The sequence below is a fragment of the Ceratotherium simum genome, chromosome 28 (assembly GCF_057802395.1).
Source record: "Ceratotherium simum simum isolate JZ-2026a chromosome 28, ASM5780239v1, whole genome shotgun sequence".
Classification (NCBI taxonomy): Eukaryota; Metazoa; Chordata; class Mammalia; order Perissodactyla; family Rhinocerotidae; genus Ceratotherium; species Ceratotherium simum.
Window position 1 is genome coordinate 19084079 of NC_141927.1, and position 23435 is coordinate 19107513.

The following is a 23435-nucleotide window of genomic DNA, read 5'->3' on the forward strand; positions in this document are numbered from 1 at the left end:
AGAGAAGGGAGTGATGTCAATAAGCCAAGGAACACCAAAGATTGTCAGTGAACCACCAGAAGCTAAGAGAGTGACATGGAACAGTCTTCAGAGGAAACCAACCCTGCCAACACCTTGATTTTGGATTTCTAGCCTCCAGAACTATGAGACAATAAGTTTTTGTTGCTTAAGTCACTCAGTTTGTGATACTTCATTATGGCTGCCCTAGCAAACAAAACTATCATTTCACCTGAATATTCTTTTCTCACCTTTTAGGTTTGACACAGGTATACCTCCCCTCCAAGACTTGAACACTCTACCATCACTCACCCAGTCCCACAATTTACCACACTACTTACTGCTTTTTTCCTCAATGAATATTTGAGGATTTGTGCTGGGCACTGTTTAACACAAGCTAAAGTGGATAAACAGAAACAGGCACAGTCCTTACTCTCATGGAATTTACTAAAGTCTAGTGGAAAAGGTAATCAAATAATCACCCAAATAAATATAAAATTGCAACCGTGCTTTGCATAAGAAGCTGTAACTGGTGCAATGCTGTCTCAGGATTTGCTCTTGTTAAGGATGTTAAAGGTGGCTTCTTTAAGGCAAGACACTTAGGCTAAGAACTGAAGAATGAGCCAGAATCAGCAAAAAGAGGGAGAGCGGTAACTGAAGTATCAGGAACTGCACATGTAAAGTCTTTGTGGCTAGAAGGATATATTGGATATTTTTATTCAGAAGGTCAGTAGTCTGTGTCAAAGTATTTTCCTTTTTTTTTTTTTTGTGAGGAAGATCAGCCCTGAGCTAACATCCATGCCAATCCTCCTCTTTTTGCTGAGGAAGGCCGGCCCTGAGCTAACATCTATTGCCAATCTTCCTCTTTTTCTCTTTTTCTCCCCAAAGCCCCAGTAGATAGTTGTATGTTGTAGTTGCACATGCTGCTAGTTGCTGTATGTGGGACGCACCCTCAGCATGGCCGGACAAGCGGTGCGTCGGTGCGTGTCCGGGATCCGAAACTGGGCCGCCAGTAGTAGAGCGCGCGCTTAACCGCTAAGTCACGGGGCCGGCCCCCTCAAAGTATTTTGAAGGCTTGAAAACATGATTCTTCTACAAATATAGATGGTCATGTGTCAAAGATTTTATTCAACTCAGTAATTAGTTAAAGAAACAATCAGAGAGTAAAGTTGGTTCCAAGAGGAATGAGAAGCAGTAGTTTGTACAGATCATCAGGAATAAAAAAGAATGTTAAAATAAGATTGCTTAGATTAGATACAAAACTGGTTAATACCCTTCAGGGCAATAAAACCAAAACCTTGAGGATTTCTTCTGTACCAGATAATTCTTCAAGTTAACATATAACTTCAGCATCTGAGTTCTCATCAAATGATAAATACCAAAGTCAAATACAGATACATTTTCCTAGAGAATTTAAATCTGTGTGCTTGTTAGACAATGCCCCAGTGTGACATTGGAAGGACATGCTGCATTCTCTTTTGGTTTCTGAGCTTGGGAAAATAGTTCTTAAGAGCCAAGTTACAGAGGCAGGGGAAATTTGATGTAAGACAAGGGTGGAGATTTAGAATCACAAAGACAATTATTAGTAAATTCTCACATTTCCCTATATAATGAATCATCATCTTTTCCTCAAGAAATTTGGAAGGTGTTTGAGATCCACTGCTCTAAGTTCTTAATCTCAGTGTTTCAAATAATTATCTCACTTTCAACTCACTCACCTAATCTAACCCCCGCTTCTCAGATCAGGGATACTCTACTCCAAGTCTTCTTGTGATTTGGTGTGAAGATATGCAGACTTTTTCTAAGCTTATGTCTTTACACACACAAATATCCATTTGATGTTTAATAGCAAATTTTGAGAATTCCAAATGGTCAATTACAAATCTGTCCCCAAAAAGATACGTAAATATGACTTTACACCTTCCCAGGTGCCCATGAGTCAACAGAAGCAATTTTCTTGTATTTGCATTTTGCTCCCTTTCACTCTGCCCATCTGGAAGAATATAGCCTCCACAATACATGCAGAGTATACTATAGAGAGAAAGATAAATAATATGCTTCCTCTACTTCCTGCAGAAATTGGCTTGCATTTTTAGGAAATTTGGATAAAATCGAACCACCATCCTACCTAGTGATGCTTACACAATAGGTTCCTATGCAACAGGACTCGAGGCAGAGCTTGCGTTTTGATGACGATCCAAATTTAATTCCTTATCTTTGTTACTTACTAGATACTTAACAGTTATGTGATTTTAAGAAAATTAAATCACTCAGAGGTGATTTAATTTTCTTAAAGTCACATCATTACAATATTACTCATTTCTTCCAAAGCATTGAACTATCAGTCTTCCAAGGAATCTAATTTTCCTTATAAGAAAGTAGAATACTTGAAAAAATAATTTTAAAATGCTCACATTTTCCATAACACCTTCTATTCACCCAGATAAAATATCCAGGGAAATGAAGTTGTTCTCTATTTGGAATGATAAAAGTTATGAAGTCTTGACACTGTCAGTAATAGGATGCCTCAATGTCAGTAATAGGAGGTTTCCATTCCACATGTCACTATGATGATTATCCTCAAATCTAAAGTCCTGATTATACCTCACTCTATTTTCAGAACTATCTCTAGAGTACTTAACCTAGTCCTAAGGATTCCAGACTATATTTCGTCTCTAATTCCCCAATCTTTCTGTGCATATGCATTTGTTGTTCTAATTAATGTAGAGTCCATCAGTTATCATCATTCATGACTCAGCTGAAATGTAACCTCTTCCCGTAACGGCTGTTGAAAGCCACATGAATGCAAAGGCTCTGGGGTGTTGAACTGGGTTCCAACTCAAGTACTAGAAATCTTTTATTGGATTACTTTATATAAATTATTTTACAAAATCATGTTCTTAACTTTCTGGCTTCTTGTAGTCTTAGATTTCACACCAAGGAAGACTGAGGTCTAACAGTAACATTACAAGAAGAAACATGAGGGAGGCAGATGCTGAGAGAGTCTGAATTTGTGCCTCCAACTGGGAGGCAAAGAGAAAATATAGGTCTGAGAGCTCCTTGGAAGGCGAGACAAGAGAAATTATAAATGAGGGATCTCTTTGTCACATCATAGAAGGATATCTGCCCATACTCATAATCTAGGAAAACTCCAACTTTGTGCATTTGCTCTCTCAGGAAGACTCTTCTTAAAGGGGGAAAGACCCAGAGGGTAAAATCAGCTCCCATCAGGGATCCTGTGAGTAAGACTTTATCTGCAGAAGCTTTAGGTATGTCACTCTTTCTGCTGACAGAATCTTCATATATACCCAATTGCCACTTTGTTGTTTTTTCCACATCCACCTCCCAGTAGTGCCTCCCTGAGGTGAAGCTCTCCACACCCAACACAGTGGCACTGAAGTCAAATCTCTCCGGGTTGCCAGGCACATCCTGCTGGACGTTTCTGAGTCTTATACTTCTCAGATCCTCAGATAAGACCAGACAGGGATGAGCTGTTTTGGGATCCAAAGTTATAGGCCCTGTAGGCAGAGAGAAATTTAGTTAACCTAGGGGTTCATCGATGCCAGAGACTGATGATTTCTAACATGCAGGGGCTTTCAATAAGTGGGCATAAGTCTCAGGCATGGATATGGGAGAGGCAATCTAGTGAAGTCCAGGAGAAGGAACCTCCAACCTTTGTTTCAAGAAATGGACATTATATGTCCACACCACCTAAAGCAATCTACAGATTCAATGCAATCCCAATCAGAATCCCAAGGACATTCTTCACAGAAATAGAACAAAGAATACTAACATTCATATGGGGTAACAAAAGACCCGGTATAGCTAAAGCAATCCTGAAAAAGAAAAACAAGGCTGGAGGCATCACAATCCCTGACTTCAAAATATACTACAAAGCGACAGTAATTAAAACAGCATGGTACTGGTGCAAAGACAGACACACAGATCAACGGAACAGAACTGAAAGTCCAGAAATAAAACCTCATATCTATGGGCAGCTAATCTTTGACAAAGGAGCTAAGGACATACAATGGAGAAAGGAAAGTCTCTTCAACAAATGGTGCTGGGAAAACTGGACACCCACTTGCAAAAGATTGAAAGTAGACCACTTTCTTTCGCCATACACAAAAATTAACTCAAAATAGATCAAAGACCTGAAGGTGAGACCTGAAACTATAAAACTCCTGGAGGAAAATATAGGTAGTACACTACTCGCCATCAGCCATAAAGGGATCTTCTTGAATTCCATGTCTACTCAGACAAGGGAAACAAAAGAAAAAATAAACAAGTGGGACTTCATCAGATTAAAGAGCTTCTACAAGGCAAATGAAACCATGATCAAAATGAATAGGGAACCCACCAGCTGGGAAAAAATATTTGAAAACCATATATCTGACAAGGGATTAATTTCCATAATATATAAAGAACTCACACAACTGAATAACAAAAAAACAAACAACTCAATCAAAAAATGGGCAGAGGAAATGAACAGACACTTCTCCAAAGAGGATATACAGATGGCCAATAGGCACATGAAAAGATGCTCAACATCACTAGTCATCAGGGAAATGCAAATCAAAACCACACTAAGATATCACCTCACACCCGTTAGAATAGCTATAATCACCAAGACAAAAAGCAACAAATGCTGGAGAGGTAAATATACACAAAGTAAGAAAGCACTATGGAGTGAGACTAGCAGAAATAAATCTGAAGAATTTTAGATACTGGAATTATCAAGCACAGACTCTAAAATAATTTTTGCTTACCATGTTTGAAGAAAAAAGAAAAGCTTAAAAATTTCTACAAGATATAGGAAACTAAAAAGAAAGAGCAAGTAGATTTGACAAAGAAACAAAATGGGAACCCTAATCCACTGCTGGTGGGAATGCAAAATGGTGCAGCCTCTATGGAAAATAGGATGGAGATTCCTCAAAAAATTAAAAATAGAAATACCTTATGATCCAGCTATTCCACTACTGGGTATCTACCCAATAAACCTGAAATCAACAATCCAAAGAGGCTTATGCACCCCTATGTTCATCGCAGCGTTATTCACCTAGCCAAGACATGGAAGCAACCCAAGTGTCCCTCGACTGATGACTGGATTAAGATGTGGTATATATATACCATGGAATACTACTCAGCCATAAAGAAAGACAAAATCGTCCCATTTGCAACAACATGGATGGACCTGGAGGGTATTATGTTAAGTGAAATAAGCCAGAAAGAGAAAGACAAACACTGCATGATTTCACTCATGTGTGGAAGATAAACCAACACATGCACAGATAGAACTGTTTGGTGGTTACCAGGGGCTAGGGAGGTGGGGAGAGGGCACAAGGGATGGAGGGATGCACTTACATGGTGACTGATAAACAATAATGTACAACAAAAATTTCACAATAAAAAAAAAAAAGAAATGGACATTATAGAGGAATGAAGTCAGTAAGATAATGGGAGGAGATGCAAGCAATCTGAGGAGGAAGAACAAAGAATAACAGACTACAGAGAAGTGTAGACGTACCTTTCAAACCAGAAAGGAATTTTATCAGGCTGTAAAAAATGGCCTGGTATCCGGTCCTAGCCAGTTATCACCTGGGACCCAGCTCTAGTTCTCTAAAGATCTGGTCCCCTAAAGAAGCAGTAGAGTCTCCTAACAGAGCAGCTGATTCCTGGCTCTTCTGTAACTGAATTGCTCTCCTCATTTTAAATATCACTAGAGTATGAGACATAGCTGCCCACAGAAATTGTGCCAGCAGGCCCTTGATATTGAGTAAATCAAAAGAGAATATATCAGCAGAGGCTAGAAAATCTGTGAGAATCCTCTAGGAAAATCAAGCTAGGAACAAGAAAGCTCAACGTGGTTTCTTATACTTGAATGAAAGTGATACCTGCCTTCATATCTATGCTTGTTCCTTCTCTTACCTCTTTCTCCTCATCCTCTAAATATTGTGATATCTCAGAGGCTGGTCCTGGGTCTTCCTTTTTACTACTGGTATTCCCTTGCCCCTCAGTGACTTCACCTCGCCTCAGTTTAAGTATCTTCTATATGTTCGTGACTTACTTCATAAACAACTGCAATGTATTAGTTGGACATAACACAGGCATTTCAAGCATACTATATCCAACATGAAACTTCAAACGTATCCTCTTCTAGTTTCTACTTTTCAGTGAATAGCATACTTATTGCTTTAGTTGATCAAGCCATAAACCTGGAGTAGTCCTTTATTTCTTACTTTCTTTAACATCTCATCCAGCAGCAAGTTTTATTGCCAAATAAACTTATATCTCTGGACTTGAAGCCCAATTCACATCATTATTAGGGTGGTTTTAAATGCCACAAGCCTTGAATTTTAAATTTCAAGTTGTCTCAGGCTCTTAGTATTTCCAGAAGACAGGCAGAAACAAATGCAAATTCTCTGGAAAAATGAACACATTCATTTTTGGCCTCAAAGAATTTCTAAAAATAATATCCAGGGAAAAAAGAGAAGCTTACTATTAAAAAAATCATTAAATATACACAAAGTAAGAAAGCACTATGGAGTGAGACTAGAAGAAATAAATCTGAAGAATTTTAGATACTGGAATTACCAAGCACAGACTCTAAAATAATTTTTGCTTACCATGTTTGAAGAAAAAAGAAAAGCTTAAAAATTTCTACAAGATATAGGAAACTAAAAAGAAAGAGCAAGTAGATTTGACAAAGAAACAGATTATCCAGAAATGAAAATGAAATTAAATAGCATCAATGATTATGAAGAAAGCTACAGATCAATACACCTCATTAACATAAATACAAAAATTCTTTTAAAAATATTAGCACATTGAATCCAGCAATATATAAAATGGATAAAACATCGTTACCAAGAGTTTACCCTGGGAATGCAAGGCTGGTTCAACATACGAAAAAGACATAATTCACCATATTAATATATGAAGAAAAGACATGAATATTTTGATAGATACAGAAAAAGCATCTAATATATTCAACATCCGTTCATGACAAAAATTTCAGCAAAACCAGGAATAGAGGAGAACTTCCTCAACTCGATGAAAGACAACTATAAAAAACCTACAGCTATCATCAAACTTAAAGGCAAAAGACTTAATGCCTTCTTTCTCCCTAAGATCAAGAAAGGCAAATGTTTCTCACCACTTCTATTCAACATCATAATGGAGGTCTTGCCCAGCACAATTAGGTGAGAAAAATACAGACAAGGCTTACAGATTGGAAAAGAAAAAATAAAACTGTCTATATTTATAGATTACTTGACTATCTTTGAAGAAAATCCCAAAGAATGTACAAGAAAGCCACTAGATCTAATAAATGAGTTTAGCCTAGTTGTAAGATACAATGACAATATATGCAAACCAATATTATATCTATATGCCAGCAACAAACTAGAAATGAATAAAATTTCAATTAGAAATTGACATATATATCGTTAATAATAGCACTAAAAAAATAAAATACTTAGGGATCTATCTAATTAAATATGAACAATATTTGTTTGCTGAAAACTTCAAAACACTGATGAGAGGAATCAAAGATGACATCAATAAACGGAGCTATATCATCTTATCCCCAAATTGATCTGTACATGCAATGTAACACCAATCAAAATCCCAGCAGTTTTTTGTAGAAGCTAACACGCTGATTTTAAAATCTGTGGAAAAGCAAAGGATCTAGAGTAGCCAAAATTATCATTATTTTTTGTGTGTGTGAGGAATATCAGCCCTGAGCTAACATCCATGCCAATCCTCCTCTTTTTGTTGAGGAAGACTGGCCCTGGGCTAACATCTGTGCCCATCTTCCTCCACTTTATGTGGGACGCTGCCACAGCATGGCCTGACAAGCGGTGCGTCCGTGCGCACCTGGGATCCGACCCGGGCTGCCAGCAGAGGAGTGCACGCACTTAACCGCTACGCCACGGGGCCGGCCCCCAAAATTATTTTTAAAAGAACAAGTTTGGGGAACTCACAATGCCCAATCTTAAGACTTCCTAAAGGTAATCAATCAAGCTAGTGTGTTATTAGCAAAAGGATAGACACAATGATCAACAGGCCTATTTGAGTCCATATAGACCTGCTCGTATATGCCAACTGACTTTCAACAAAGGTGCTAAGTCAATTTAACGGAGAAAGATAAGTGTTTTCAACAAAAGATGCTGGAACAATTGGATATATACATGTACAAAAAAAGGGAGAGAGTTGTGCCAAATCTTGAATCATATACAAATATCAACTCTAAATGGATAACAGACCTAAATGTAAAAACAGAAACTGTAAAACTTCTAGAAGAAAATCTTTGTTGGGGTAGGAAAATATTTCTCAGGACACAAAAAGCACAAGCTATAAAGGAAAAAAAAAAGTTAAACTGAACTTCAAAATTTAAAACTTCTGCTCTTCAAAAAATACTGTTAGGTAAATGAAAATAAAAACCACAGACTGGGAGAAATAGCTACAAAACACATAGCTGATAAAGGCCTGGTAATCAGAATATATAAAGAAATTACAAAACTCAATAAGAAAATATACAAAAAATTTTAAATGGGGAAAACGTTTATAGATATACTTCAAAGAAGAGATACAGAGGGCCGGCCCCGTGGCTTAGCGGTTAGGTGCGTGCGCTCCGCTGCTGGCGGCCCAAGTTTTGATCCCGGGCACGCACCGACACACAGCTTGTCAGGCCATGCTGAGGCCACATCCCACATACAGCAACTAGAAGGATGTGCAACTATGACATACAACTATCTACTGGGGCTTTGGGGAGAAAAAAGGGACAAAAAAAAAAAAAAAGAAGAGATACAGTAAAGTGTAAATAAATACATGAAAATACGGCTCCACATCATTAGTCATTTCCGAAATAATTAAAAATCAAAATGACATACTACTACACACCTATTATGTTAGCTTTAATAAAAACAATTGACAATACCAAATGCTGACGGGGATGTAGAGCAACTGAATCTCACACATTACTGGTGGGAATGCAAAATGGCACAGACAGTTTGGAAAACAAGTTTGACAATCCCATTCCTAGATATTCAACCAAGAGAAACAAAGCCATGTCCACACAAATCCGTAAGTGAATATTTATAGTATAAAGTTGGAAACAACTCAAATGCCCATGAAACTGCAAAAAGATAAATAAATTGTGGTATATTCACTCAACGGAATACCACACAACAACAAAAAAGAACTACTGATACACGCAACAAACTTGGATGTGACTCAAATGCATTATGCTACGTGAAAGCAGCCAGACTCGAACGGTCACATACTGTATGAATCCACGGACAGACATTCTGGAAAAGGCAGAACCATAGGGGAGAAGACAGAAATCCTTCGCTACACATGTTGACATTTTTTAACTAAAAGTTTAAAATTTTCCAGTGGAATCTGCCTGCAATTACATTGCAGAGTTCGGAAAGTGGTAAAGGATTTACGTAGGAGAGCCTTTCAACATCAGATCATGCAATCGTTTTCTTGATAGTTACCTAATGTGTGTAGCATATCAAACTCTCCAACTTTTTTAAATCCTGAAGCTATCTAGAATTTACTTTTGTGGTAGGATGGTCACTTGATTCTCAAGTATTATAAATAAATAATAAATAAATAATTATGAATAAATAAAAATAAATGAAGTGCCCTGCAATCATGGATCTGTGTCTACTTACTTTGGAGCACCTTTAGCATTTTGCTCATTCCTGCTATTTGGCATAAACTCAGGTCTGCGATTCGGGCAGGCTGTAGACACTGAAGCAGTAGTGACTCACTCCTATTAAAGAAAGGGCAACCTCAGTTATCCGTGCGGACTCCAGGCCCCTCCATCCTAAGGATGGATCTCACTACATGCCCTCCGTATCCCTCCCCCCACAACCCATGTGCCCACACATCAGACTCTGCATCTGACCCAAATGTTTCCAAAATGAAAACTTACCTTTCCAATGAATATCTCGCATTCTACAGGGGGAAAAAAAAAGATAAGGTTACCACTGGGTATTTGAGCTAAATCTTTTGTGAATTGTGCCCATGAAAATATCTTCTCTTATAATAGAGAAATTCGATTTCCATGTAATTTCTTCAGCCTCATGGTGCTAATTCTCAGATATCAAGTTCTAACACCGAATAGGGGAAAAGTCAGAAAAATGCTTGAAGTCATTGTTATCTTCCCAAGGGAAATGTTTTCTATGCATCACCTTATCCATCTTATTCAGAACACTCCTCACCTAAATTCTGCTCATTTATTTGCTTTCTATACTGGGGCTGGCAAAGGTTGAACAGATGCAGGGGCCTGTTGGGCTGGGTAGGGTGTTTGAAGCCAGGTCAGGAATTGAGCATAACTGGGTCATATCTACCTGGCACTGTCTGGAAGTAGGCTTGGCTCTAGAACAGAACCTAAGGGTTTGTGTGAAGGGGCTTCTCAAATAAAAGCACTCACATTGCAAATATGAGCCTGGCAGAGAGATATGGATAGTCCTTAAAAGCTGGGCTGGCCCCGTGGTGTAGTGGTTAAGTTCAGCATGCTCTGCTTTGGCGGCCCAGGTTCTTGGGATTGGATCCCGGGTGTAGACTACACCACTTGTTAGCCATGCTGAGGCGGTATCCCACATACAAAATAGAGGAAGATTGGCACAGATGTTAGCTCAGGGCAAATCTTCCTCAAGCAAAAAAAAAGAGAGGAAGACTGGCAACAGATGTCAGCTCAGGGCAAATCTTCCTCAGGAAATAAATAAATAAATAAATAAATAATAAAAGCTATGAATTTACTTATTGACAAGATAATGCATGTTACTGTACAAAATTTAAAATATACAATACTATATAAATAAGGCTCACCTTTGTTTCCAAGGTTACTGCAGATTACAATGTTAGTGTTTATCCTGCCAGGGACCATCTGAATATTAATAAGCATATATGTCTCTATAGATATATACATATTCTCTAAATAACAAAAAGTGGCTCTGCGTTTTTTTTTTTCATTTAAGACATCTCGAAAATAATCTTTTAGTGCTTACAGAGCTGCTTCATTCCTTTTTTTATGGTTGCAGAATATTTTATTGTATACTGTATCATAATTTGACTAATCAATTATTTACCCTATTAAGGGACATCTCAATTCAAACTTACCATTGATCATTTTAAGGTGAGAATTCACATCATGAAGTAGCTCTACACATACTATGATTTTATGATGAGTCATAATGCTTTTGGTGGACTGAAAAATAGCTACACAGCCTTCACGTATTACTGAAGATCACTGGATGTTGTTTTGGAACTGACTCCTAATGAGTACTGTTCACTTCTCCTTTCTCAAATACTGTAATGAAGGTTATTTCTGGAATCTTACCTGGAGCAGTGCTAAGGTGGATTCCCCACACTTCTCTAACTCTGCAGGGATGCTTTGGAGGCTGCAGATCTGTTCAGAGAGCCTGAGTTCACTCTCCTTCAGTTTATTCATGTTCTCTCTCTCCAGATCGTTCAGTCTCTGCAGAAGCATCTCCTTATTACTATTCAACAACTGGTAATTTCTTATTTGATAACTCAACCATTTCTTTAAAAACGTGCTTTAGTGCCAGCCACCCCAGAAAGACATAATTTGATAAGGCCAGGATATCCCTCTGTGTCAAGCAGGACGCCTCAACAGAAACTTGATTGACACTTAATATAGTTATGCTGATGTGGACGGCATGCATGTAGGCCAGTTATTCAATTAATAACCTGGATCTAAAACAGATCACATTTTTTGCTGTGCAGTTTTGGTCAGAAAGTTTCCTATTCCCTTTATTAAATTAAAATTAATATTATAATTTAATTAAAAATTAAATTCAATCAGTAAGAATGAAATAGTTAAGCCACTGATACCAGTTGCCTTTATATCCTTGCGAAGATGCTCCACCGAGGCACATAAGCACACGTTCATGTTATTTTTTTCTTAAAGAACACAAACAATGTCATATTATACTATTGCTGATCTGATGACTTGCTTTTTTCTTAATAAATAATATGCTCTTGGAGAATACTCTGTATTTGTACACATAAAGCCATGTTATCTTTTCTAAATGCTGATGAGCATTCCACGGTATGTACATAATACAATTTATTTCATGAGTCCCGTTTCAATGGATATCGGCTGTATCTAATCTCTTGCTATCAATAAATGTTATAGTAGCAATAATACCTGATACTTATCAAGTGTGTACTATGTAAAACACTATTTAAGGAGCTTTATGTAGATTTCTCATTCAATCCTTACAACAATATTGTGAACTAGGGGCCATTATTATTCCCATTTTATAGTTAAGGAAACTGAGTCAGAGGTTAAGCAACATGTCCAAGGCCACCCAGAGGCTAGTAAATAGCAGATACTCGGATAGGAACCTCATCAATCTGGCTTCAAAGACCACCTCTAAACCATGGCTCTATACTGCAATGATTTTACAGTGTTTCCTTATCCATGCGTCTTTTCATATGCATGTAAGTCTATTTGCAAGATAAATTCTCAGAAATAGAATTGCTGGGTGAATATATACATTTTTTTTTTTAATACATACGTGGTTGTCTTATTCTGGAACTGACAATGTTCAGCTCTCCTTTCTCTCATTTCCCAAATATTGTAAGGATGCCATTTTCAATATCTCACCCGTAGCATTTCCTGGGACTTCTTGCTTAGCTCTGTGGCAAAATCAGTCAGTTGATTCAGACTAGCTTCTCTCAAGTTCAGGTTGAATACACATTGTTTCAGGCTCTGGAAGTTCACCTCATTCTCTTCAATCATCAATCGGAACATTATCCTATATTCAGACTCAATCATCTCTTTAAAATTCTGCTCCTCTTCCTTCATCATTGACAATAGAGAAGATAGACTTCAGGTTATACATCACAGATTGACCATAAATATTTCTCTTTCCATCTCTAACTCCAATATAAACACAAGAAAATGTACAGTATAGGGGAAGAAATAAAAGGCATAAATACAAAGGGAATTTCAGAGTCAAGACCAGCCAAGACACCAACACAGATTTAGAACATGAGATGCAGATGAAGGAATGTTATTGGCTTAGAAAACTGAGGAATCTACAACCTCAGTGACCAAAGAGAAGGAGACCAGGAAAATTGGAAGGCAATGCCAACGGCATTTGCTGATGCTTTGAATAGGGGGTGTGAAAAAACAGGAAACAAGAGGCGACTCCAAGGTTTTTAGACTAAGTAACTCGAAGAATGGGCTTGCCAAAACACAGAAAGGGAAACTACGGAAGGGATAGACTCCAGAGGTGGGGAATAACGTACGAGGAGCTCAGTTTTGGATATGCTAATTTTGATGAGTCAATTAGACATCCAAGAAGAGATGCTGAGTAGGAAGTTGGACATGAAAGCCTATCATTTGGAAGTCTGAGCTGGAGATATACATTGGGAGTAGTTAGCGTAGTGATGATATTTAATCTCATGAGACTTGATGGAATCAACATTTATCAAGAACCTGACCACTTACCACCTCTACCACTACCCCACTAGTTCAACATCACCCGTCCCTGATTATTGCAACCATCTACTCTCACCCTCCTACAGTCTAGTCTCACTTCAACAGTTAGTGTTTCTGTGAAAGTGGAAGTTAGGTGATGTCACTCTGTTCAAATTTCCAGTGGTTTCCTTATTTTATTTAAAGTCAACTGCCCTAGATGATTTGGCCCCTTTTTCTTCTAATCTCATCACCTTCTACTCTCTATTTCCTTCACACAATCCCAACCAAGTACACATCAGTCTCAAGAGCTTGGTACTTGCCCTTCCCCCTGCCTAGAATATTCTTCCCAAGACTGCATGGCTCAATTCCTCACCTCCTTGAGTCTTCTCAAATGCTACTTTCTGAACGACAAGGTCTTGATCACTTTATTTAGAAGTGTATCCCATCACTCTTTCCTGCTCTTCAAAAAAAATTTTTATAGCACTTAACAGGTAACATATTATACATTTTACTTGTTTTGTTTACCTCCACTAGAATGTCAGTTGCACAAGGGCAGAATTGCTTTTTTCCCACTGCTGAATCCCCAGTACTTAGCATAGTTCCTGGCAAAGAGTAGGACCCCAATATTTGTTGAATATATGGTGCTTGGGGCTGAAAAAAATAAAGATCAGTTGAAAAATTCTTATACAGCCAGGCTATTCTCCTCCTTGACCGTCCTCAACTGGACGTTTATTTTCTTTAAAAATTGAAAGAGAGAAGACCTGGAATCTGGGATACCTAGCACAGAATAGAGTTAAATATGAAGAGAGGGCTTGAAATCAGAAGTGAAACGTGTGCATAATGGATGGCAAGCCCTCAATTTGGATGCTAATTCTCAAATTGCCCTTTAAACGGTTGCAGGATTTACATGGCCACCAAAAATACATGAGACACTCATTAATTGATAAACTGTGATCAATTTTTTTTTTTTTTTGTGAATAAGATCAGCCCTGAGCTAACATCCATGCCAATCCTCCTCTTTTTTTTGCTGAGGAAGACTGGCCCTGAGCTAACATCCGTGCCCATCTTCCTCCACTTTATATGGGACGCTGCCAAAGCATGGCCTGACAAGCGGTGCATCAGTGCGGGCCCAGGATCCGAACCCGGGTCGCCAGCAGCGGAGCGTGCACACTTAACCGATTGGCCACAGGGCCAGCCCCTGGTCAATGTTTTTGATCTTTGTCCATAAGGGTTGCAAATGCCATCTCACTAACAAATTTAATACAGTTAATTTGTATTTCTCTTACCATGAGCAAAGTTCAGGATCTTCCTCAAAAGATATTTGCATTTTCTTTCTGTGAACTCTCATTTTTTGATCAATTTTCTATTGAGTTTCTAGTCTTTTGCTTATTGACTTTTAAAAGCTCTTTACACGTTAAGAAATTAACACTTTTCCTTCCTATGAGTTTCAAATATTTTTTCCCGCTTTGTCATTTGTCTTTGTTTATATTATTTGTTATCCAACATTATAGGTAATTTCCCCCCTAAGAATCAAGATAAGCACTGACCTGAATCATCACCATTCTTTCTTGCTCATCCGCCAACATGCTTTTAGCTACCTCAAGTTTCTCCTTCAACACGTTTGATATCTCCTGGAATAACCTCTGCAGAGAAATATAGCACAGAATTCCAGGTGAAGTAATTGTTTTAGAACAGTTGGATTCCTAACCCTTAGACAATCGAGAGACCAATAGTCCTGACAATATGTTTTCTTAACCTTGAAGTTGAACGTCTAAATAGAGTACTTGTCTAATATTCTTTGATAAACATCAACTAAGGAAATGCTCTCGGAAGATCAGAATATCTGCTCCTAAATAAATAAGTTAATAAATAAGGAGAGGCAGCCACAGTGCCAGAGTGCTCTGGGATCCGCCTGAAGCTTACCCTGTAATTCTCAGCAGCCTCTTGTACTCCATACACCATGTGATGCGTGTGCTCCTGGGACTGGAGGCACTTGCCACAAAGTGCGATTTGGTCATCATCACAGAACAGCTGCAGTGGTTCCAGGTGTTTCTCACAGTAGGCACCTTCCGGGATTTTTTGCTGTAAGTGGGGGCTGAGCCTTTTGGACATCTCGGCGGGAGCCCCTAGTTGAAGACTGGGCTGTTTCTGATGTGGGATACTACTTCCCTGTACTCCAAACAGGAAAAGAGCCGCGGCGTTCTGGGGCAGAAGCACTCGCCAACCTCAGTGTCCACAGTCCAGCCTCAGAGCAGGTCAGCGCATCCTGGGCTCCTCAAATCCAGCAAATCCTTGGCAGCTGCAAACTTGGGGAAGGAGACACAAGAAGTTACACCAGTGTTCTACAGTTAGAGGGGCTCTCTCGAGTTTTCTGAGAATCCTGAGCAATTGGCTGAAAATTAGTCACAAGGGAGAACATAGCACACCACTTCCCTGTAAGTCATTAAACAAAGAAAGAACGAAAGAGGTGAGCAACAGAAGGCATAGTACACAAGCATCATAAGCATCGGAGGAGCTTCCGGGACTAGAGTGAGGTGTTAGGCATTCAGGGCGCAAATCTCAGGAAGCACTCACTCTCCCAGCGCTCGCACGAGCCAGCAAGCGAGCCCCTCTTCGAGCGCCTCCTTAAATGAGAGGCGCCTGCAGCCAAATGAAAGCAAGCGCTCACTTCCGGGCTCCTTAGGTGCGCATGCGCCTGAGGGTGAGGCGCCGCAAATTCCGCCCCCAAGACCCAAAGCGTACGTCCTCCGAACACTGGCCATTAAAGGATATTGGTTAAAAAAGTAAAAACGACTTCCCTGAACAACGAAAACTTTGCAAACACACTAAAGGGAAATTATATATTCTCTTGTTTTTGTTTTAAGGAAACAGAACGAGGGACCTATAATGTCCTGCATCCCCATTTCTAGACAGTGCTAATGACCTTTGAGCAACAATTCTACCTTTTCTCTAGAAACATTTGAATTATATTCTTAAAATGCGTTACCTGTTGTATTTGGGAAACTCTTCCCCAGTAAAGAATTGCCTTCGTTGACTTAGTTCCCTTGTCTAAGCCTATCTCCAGCCATTGTTGGGTGACACCAAAACACCAAGTATTAATTCCTCAAAATCCTCTATTGTATTTACATTTGTCCCCATTCCACCTCATTAACCAGCTCTTTTAACAATTACCTCTTATTAACGAATCGACCTGACCGATCTCAGAACTCCCGAACTTCCATTTCTAAATTTACTAGTTTCTTCCACCTCTCATGCTCTCACTCTCGCCCAAGCTTTCTTTGCCATTAACTAGACCTCCTGTCCTTTCATTCCTTCTTCTTTTTTAATTTTTAAGATATGCAAAACATTTTTATAACTCTGAAGTTGATTAATCTTGTATATATGACGATGTTTGTTATTTTGTTAGGGTATTATTATATATATAATATATATGTCATATTATATATATCATATTAAAGCAGCGGTTTTCAGAATTGTGGTTCTGAAGACCTGATTTGCTTTTTTCAGTGTTGACATTTGTACTGATGGTAGATAAAACTGCTGGCTCTGACCATTATCAAGAAAATAGCATCAAACAGTCATTTATTCTATTTTTTAATCTCTACATGCTTGCATACTCCCAGTTTTAAAAAAAAGGCTCATTTTACTTAAAAATATTCTTATTTCTTGATGAAGTAAAATATTAAATCTCAACCCTTGAGTGCAGGATTTATTTAAGATTCTAGGTGACAAAATGGAAAGTGTGCATAGAGCTTTTACGCTGCATATGGAATATAATGGTTGTCTCAAGAAAAGCATTTTCTATGACTGAGTTGTAGGCCATACCAGCCATGGTTTTTCATACAACATTTTTAGTGGAAAGAACAAATGAGACAAACTGCAGTTATTCAGATGTAGTGATTTGGAAGATATTTTTTCAAAAACTAACAAAGTGACGTTGTCACTTCAAGGAAACCAACTGAGTGCATTAGTTGTCAATGATAAAATTTGAGCTCTTAATCAAAAATTAGGAGTTTTGGAAAACATGCATCCACTATTTTGAGCTTCACAGCTTCCCGAGACTTAGTCTTTCTGATGAAATTGGTGGTGATGTTAACAAATGTGATTTTTTTTTAAACAGTTTTATTTATTTATTTATTTTTTTGTGAGGAAGATCAGCCCTGAGCTAACATCCATGCTAATCCTCCTCTTTTTGGTGAGGAAGACTGGCTCTGAGCTAACATCTATTGCCAACCCTCCTCCTTTTTTTTTTTATTCCTCAAAGCCCCAGTAGATAGTTGTCATAGTTGCACATCCTTCTAGTTGCTGTATGTGGGACGCGGCCTCAGCATGGCCGGAGAAGTGGTGTGTTGGTGAGTGCCTGGGATCTGAACCTGGGCTGCCAGTAGCGGAGCACGAGCACTTAACCACTAAGCCACGGGGCGGCCCGCAAATGTGATTTTTTTATAGCGTGTAATGAAATCTGTCAACATTTGGAAAATCTGCACACTCAGTGAACCAATAATTTCCAAAAGACCAATGTATAATGTTACAAGATTATACAAGGGTAAATCAGTAGACTCAAAGTATAAGATAGACCAATGGATTTTAATGTAACAGAGGACAAAATGTTCGTTGATGTGATTTTAGAAAACACACACACACATAATTGTCTGAAAAAGCTATTAGAATGCTCTCCCCTTTTTCTAATTATTTGTGTGAAGACAGAGTTTCTTCATATACTTTAACTAACATAACATTGCAACGGATGGAATACTGGAGCAGATATAAGAAAATAGCCATCTTCTGATAAACCAGGAATTAAAGACTTTTGCAAAACTATAAAACCATGCCACTCTTCAGTAATTGTTCAGAAAAGTTGCTTCATAGAAATGGTATGTTTATTTTTAATAAGTTAATATTTTTTAAAAACTCAGTTTTAATTTCTAATACAGTAACTATACATATAACACACAAACAAAAGCTTATTGGGGTCTTCCATCAATAATTTGAGTGCAAAGGAGTCGTGAGACCAAAGTCCAGCACCATGGTCCTAGAAGGCATCTTCCCTAGCAATGGAATTGCTAGTAAATGCATCTATAATTTTGATATATTTTGCCATATTCCCAACCACAGGGGTTGTACAACTTTGCATTTAAAGCAACATATGAAAAAGGTATCAAACTTCTTGCCTACTTGGTAGATAAGAAATAGTATCTTTATATATTTTCAGCTTGATTTACTTTATTATAAATAAAGCTATTATTTTCATATGCTTAAGTGCCATTTTTATTTCTCTTCCTGTGAACCATATGTTTGAAGCCTTTGACCTGTTTTCTTCTAACAGGTTTTTGGTCTTTTTTCCTAATTTTAAGAGACACATATATTGAAAAGATTATCTCCTTGTTATTATACAAATTGCAAATATTCTCTATTAGTCATTTGGCTTTGAATTTGCTCCAATTCTTTTTGACGGCTTAGGTCCTTCAATTCCCTTGTAGCCAGCTTCCCTCGTCTTGCCTCCCTGAACATCTCTTAGACTACTGGACTGAAAACAACTGATCAATCACAAAAATCAATAAGTTTACAAATTGAGTGGCCACTGCTGTCTTTATCTTACTTGAGCTTTCAGCAGCAGTTAACGCAGTTGACCGTGACCCTCGTCTTGGAATGTTCTCTTCTCTTCACTATCAAGATCTTATGTCTGATATCCCTCCTACTTTACGGGTCTATTTCGAATCATCCCTTTTTGACTTCACATCCTCTAGAACCTCTAAGTTTTGAGGTGCTTCAAGGGTCAGTTCTAGTCCCTTATTCTAGTTCTACTTGTCTCCCTAGGTACCCACATTTCCAAAAATTTAAGTAACCGCTCTTCAACTTAATCTTCTGCCTAGACACAGAACTTCCAACTCATTTGCAATTAAATGTCTAACAAGCACCCCAAGTTAACATATCTAAAACACGGTTCTGGATTTCAACCTTTCTTCCTCCACCTCACTTTAAAATTCATTCATTTAGAGCCATAGTTTAAGCCACCATCATTTCATTATCTCAACTAGTTTATATTCAGCCCTGCCCCCACTCCAGTCTCCAACTCCTCTCAGCTCAACAACCAGAATACTATTTAAGACCTAAATCAGGTTTCTAATAACTTTCCATTGCATTTAGGATAAAATCCAAATGACTAACCAAGTTCTAGATGGTCTGGCCCTCTGCCTACATCTAATCTCATCTATAGCTTTCCCCAACCACTGGCAATTCCAATTACGACAAATTCATCTGTGCTCTTTCTGTTTCCTCGGCTGGCAATGCTCTTCTCTCACGTTTTTGCCATTCTAGCTCCTTTTCTTAAGTGCTCAGCTCAAACCTCACTTCCTCAGAGAGGCCTATTAATCACCCAATTGGAAATACCCACCATTTGTATCATCTTATTTCTTTGTGTCAAATTAATTTTTCGTATGAACAAGTTTACTTGTTGGCCACTCTTCATCCACAAGAAACTAAATTCCTTAGATGCCGCATGTCTAAACTTGACATGCTAGATGCTCAACAAATATTTTTTAAAAAATTAAAATCAAACCAGCACAAAGGAGAAAACAGAAAAGGACAGAGAGAATAGAGATTAAATCTTTTTACAAAAACCAAGAGAACGGAAGGTTGGAGAGTAATTTCTCTCCCTAGTGTGTTGTCTATGTGCTAAGTTCATATCTACCCTTATTTTCCCTAGTTTTATTTTTTCTTTGTCCTGGCTTTCTCAATTATTCTTTTATACATTGCATATCTATATATTTTTAAGCTTCCATAAATACCAAGATCAAATTTAGGTATTTAAAGAAAACCATGATTAAGGAAATAATCTTCAGAGAAGATCTTACCTTTCTTTGTCATCCTAAATATTTCCTTTAGGGAAAACAGCCAGAACTGAAAACTGCAAGGCTTTTATCTGTTCCGCTTCTCCCTCCGTCCCTCCTCTCATCATCAGGTAGGAAAACTGTAAAGTTTCAAATCATATCCATATAGTAAATAGAGGACAGAGATTATCCAACTTCAGTGAGCACTAGAATCATCTGAGATTGTTGGACATCTGGGCCCCACCTCCAGAGTCTCTGATTGCAAAGATCTGGGGTGGAGTCTTAATCTACATTTTAATGAGCTCCTAGAAAATGCTGACTAGCCAGTTACCTTGGCCAAGAGTTTCAATCTCTTCTGGTGGGTGAAGATTTTGTTTTTTTGTTATATGTACGAGGTCTTATATAGTAGTGCCTACCACAGAGTAGTTCCTTAATAAGTTTTTTCTAATGGACCTTGTTTATATATTAACAATTTCACAGGAAGAAATCCTTCTACAAGTCATTACCCTGGACTCTCATTGTGTTTTCTCCTTAGCGTATTGTTTTATCTTAAGCCGTTAAATAGTTTCACTAGAGTACAATGCCCGATTGTTAGTTTTCAGAATGTTTGCTGAAGGAAGGGATCATCGCATTATCTGTAGATAGAACATCAAGAGTAGGAATAACTGCCTCACTGAGGCATGTGTCACAGATAGGCAGTCAGGGGACAATCCCAGATAGTTCATAGTTGACCTCAGTGGACAGGAAAATTGCACAGCTTCGCAAATTTTGATAGATCTGTCTCTGAAAGGTTTCCATTGCATCAATCAAGTCCCAGATAATCCAAACTTCAGTGATTGTTTTTTTTTTTTTCCTGCTGACAGGACAATGAGAATTCTCCTACTTGCTATCTGATCTTCCCAAACGTGGTTCCAGCTTATGGAATCTTAAGTGCATCCTTTCCTTTTATCTCAAACAAACACTCTAACACCTACTCCCTCTTCTAAATCCTTACTCTCCCTTCTCTTTCAAATAGACCAGAGTCATTCCCGTGTGTCCCTCCCGTCCTCAGCCCCAGCAGTCTCCTTTTCGACTTTTAATTTTTTCTACCCAATCCTCCCTTCTCTCTTCTAACCCTTGCTGCAGTCAGCTTCTATGAAGATTTTATCAATTACTCGATCATTTATTCTCAGCATCCTGGGCTTTCATAATTCACAATTTCATTTTGACAGGCAAACTTCATAATCTTTGAATCGAGGGGTAAAAGCCTCAAGCAAAATTCTCATATCTTAGATCTCTGAAAGCCCATCTTAGTTTTTTAAGAAAATAGTAAATTATTAATTCTAGAAGACTAAATATTTTAACTTAAGATAATTCTAGAAATTGTACTATACGATGTGCTAAGCTCTTTTTATAGCTATATGTATTTCCCACAATCCTGTGAGGTAGGTGGTATCATAATACATTTTATAGCTGATAAAGCTGATGATTTAGAGATTAAAGTAGTTGACCCAGAGCACTCAGTACAGAGAATTGCAGATCTGGGATTTGAATCACAGCCAAATGTCATGATATTTCCTTACTTCTATTAAATGTGAACCAAATATTTTGCCAGTTTATAAAAGAAAGTGCCTCAAGTTTGCATTACAATTTGCCACAAGATACTTTTACAGGCCCAGAGTAACAACATTACAAGGAGCACAGATCATTTTAAAAGTGTTCGATTTTTACATAGGAAAGCTGTGATTAAAAAAAATTCTTGAAAAAATGTGGTTTTTTTCCTTAATGTCAAGAACAAAATTATCAATAAGTCGTGGTTCTCATAGCTGATTTCATGAACTTTTAATAGTCCTATCACATTTGTCAGCCACATGTCCCCTCAGCACAGTCCCCATGGTAGCATATGCTCAGCTTCTGGGGAATCAATATAGCTGCTGCCAAACGAGGTTGTATATGTTACTGCTGGACTCATTCTGCTGCAGTTGACCACCACCTCATCCCATTTCAGAAAGGAATAGAGAGCCATTGTGGTCATGATCAGCCTCATTGTTACTATTCTCCTGGAAGGACCAGCTTCTCTGTGGCTCCGTGTCTCCAAGGCTGTTCTATTAGAAGCAGAGGCTTAGCTTTCATTGGCTTACTTCCCACAACTCTAAGAGGTCTATATAACTGTGTCCTCACTCAAAACATTAATATTTAAGATTTAAACATTACAGCTGACTTCAGTGATAGTACAGTTGTCTTTTCATTGTTGTTTTCATAGATCAGTGCTTATCTAAATGCAACGTTTGTTTTTACTTTTTCTAAAGGGAGATAACCCTCCTAGGTAAGAATCCCAACAGAAACTTAAGAGGTCACCTTTACCTCACCTATTCCAACACAGGGACAAGCCCTCTCTGTTTTAGCAACAGAACATCCTCAGCAAAACAAACGGACTGACTTTATTTGGGATCAGTTATGAGCCTGAGCAAATGAAGTTCGGATTTTTGCCAAAGGCCACAGGTTCAGAAAAGCACCATGTCAAACTGATGAAGTTAAACTAAAGTGAGTTCTGTTTCAGCTCTGCCACTTAATTGTCATGACCTTCAGCAAGCCACCGAATACTGAGCATCATCTGTGAAATAAGAACTATAACCATCTTTTGTGCATGTGTGAGCCTTATATAAGAGGCTGTATAAAGCACACATAGGTGGAAGGTGGTAACAAGAAGAAAGAAATTTCCCTCTAAACGAGTATCCTTTCCTTCCTTCGCTTATCCACAATCATGCTTATTGGCAGAGTCAAGAGCCGGGCCTTCCTAAATAAGGGAGTGTGCAACCAGGGTGGTGGTAGGGATGGTACAGATGAGTTACAGGGGAATGAGAAATAAAGCATTTTATACCCCTTTAATTCTTTTTGTTTAATAATATACATATTTGTAGTAACTAATTGATACTGAGACACATATTCAACTTTTATTAATGGGATGTTTATCATAAAACTTGAAGACCATTGGTCTCTCTATATTATCATGTATGTCCTTACTGAGGAAGGAGGAATTTTCTCAATAATAAATCTACATCCTCAAGATGTTAAAATCTACTTACTGCTCACTATCACTAGAGGATATGCGTCTTTATGTAAAACAAGGAACCAAAAAGCCTGTGTCATACCTTAAAGTC

At 38.2% G+C, this 23435-nt stretch overlaps 1 protein-coding gene across 5 annotated transcripts; it reads right to left on the bottom strand.

Annotated features, from left to right (window-relative positions):
* Positions 1-1100: 1100 nt before the first annotated feature.
* Positions 1101-20585, bottom strand: TRIML2 (tripartite motif family like 2). 5 transcript variants are annotated; one of them, XM_087418397.1, is made up of 9 exons: positions 20320-20581; positions 15389-15771; positions 15013-15108; positions 13991-14116; positions 12647-12841; positions 11354-11491; positions 9944-9966; positions 9681-9781; positions 1101-3515 (listed from the first exon to the last, which is right to left on the bottom strand). In XM_087418397.1, the coding sequence occupies exons 2-9, from the start codon at positions 15575-15577 to the stop codon at positions 2929-2931; spliced, it is 1455 nt and encodes a 484-aa protein (XP_087274523.1). In that variant the 5' UTR covers positions 15578-15771; positions 20320-20581; the 3' UTR covers positions 1101-2928. The 5 variants fall into 5 exon arrangements, with proteins under 5 accessions (XP_087274523.1, XP_087274524.1, XP_087274526.1 ...); XM_087418398.1 differs by lacking the exon at positions 20320-20581 and adding an exon at positions 16040-16113; XM_087418400.1 differs by lacking the exon at positions 11354-11491 and having other exon boundaries at positions 20320-20585.
* Positions 20586-23435: the final 2850 nt, after the last annotated feature.

Coding starts and splice junctions, on each gene's coding strand:
- TRIML2 (XM_087418397.1), bottom strand. CDS start 15,577: ATGTCCAAAAGGCTCAGCCCCCACTTACAGCAAAAAATCCCGGAAGGT. Junction 12,842..13,990: donor CAACTGACATTCTAGTGGAG/GTAAACAAAACA, acceptor TCAATGATGAAG/GAAGAGGAGCAGAATTTTAA. Junction 9,782..9,943: donor GCGAGATATTCATTGGAAAG/GTAAGTTTTCAT, acceptor TTTCTTTAATAG/GAGTGAGTCACTACTGCTTC.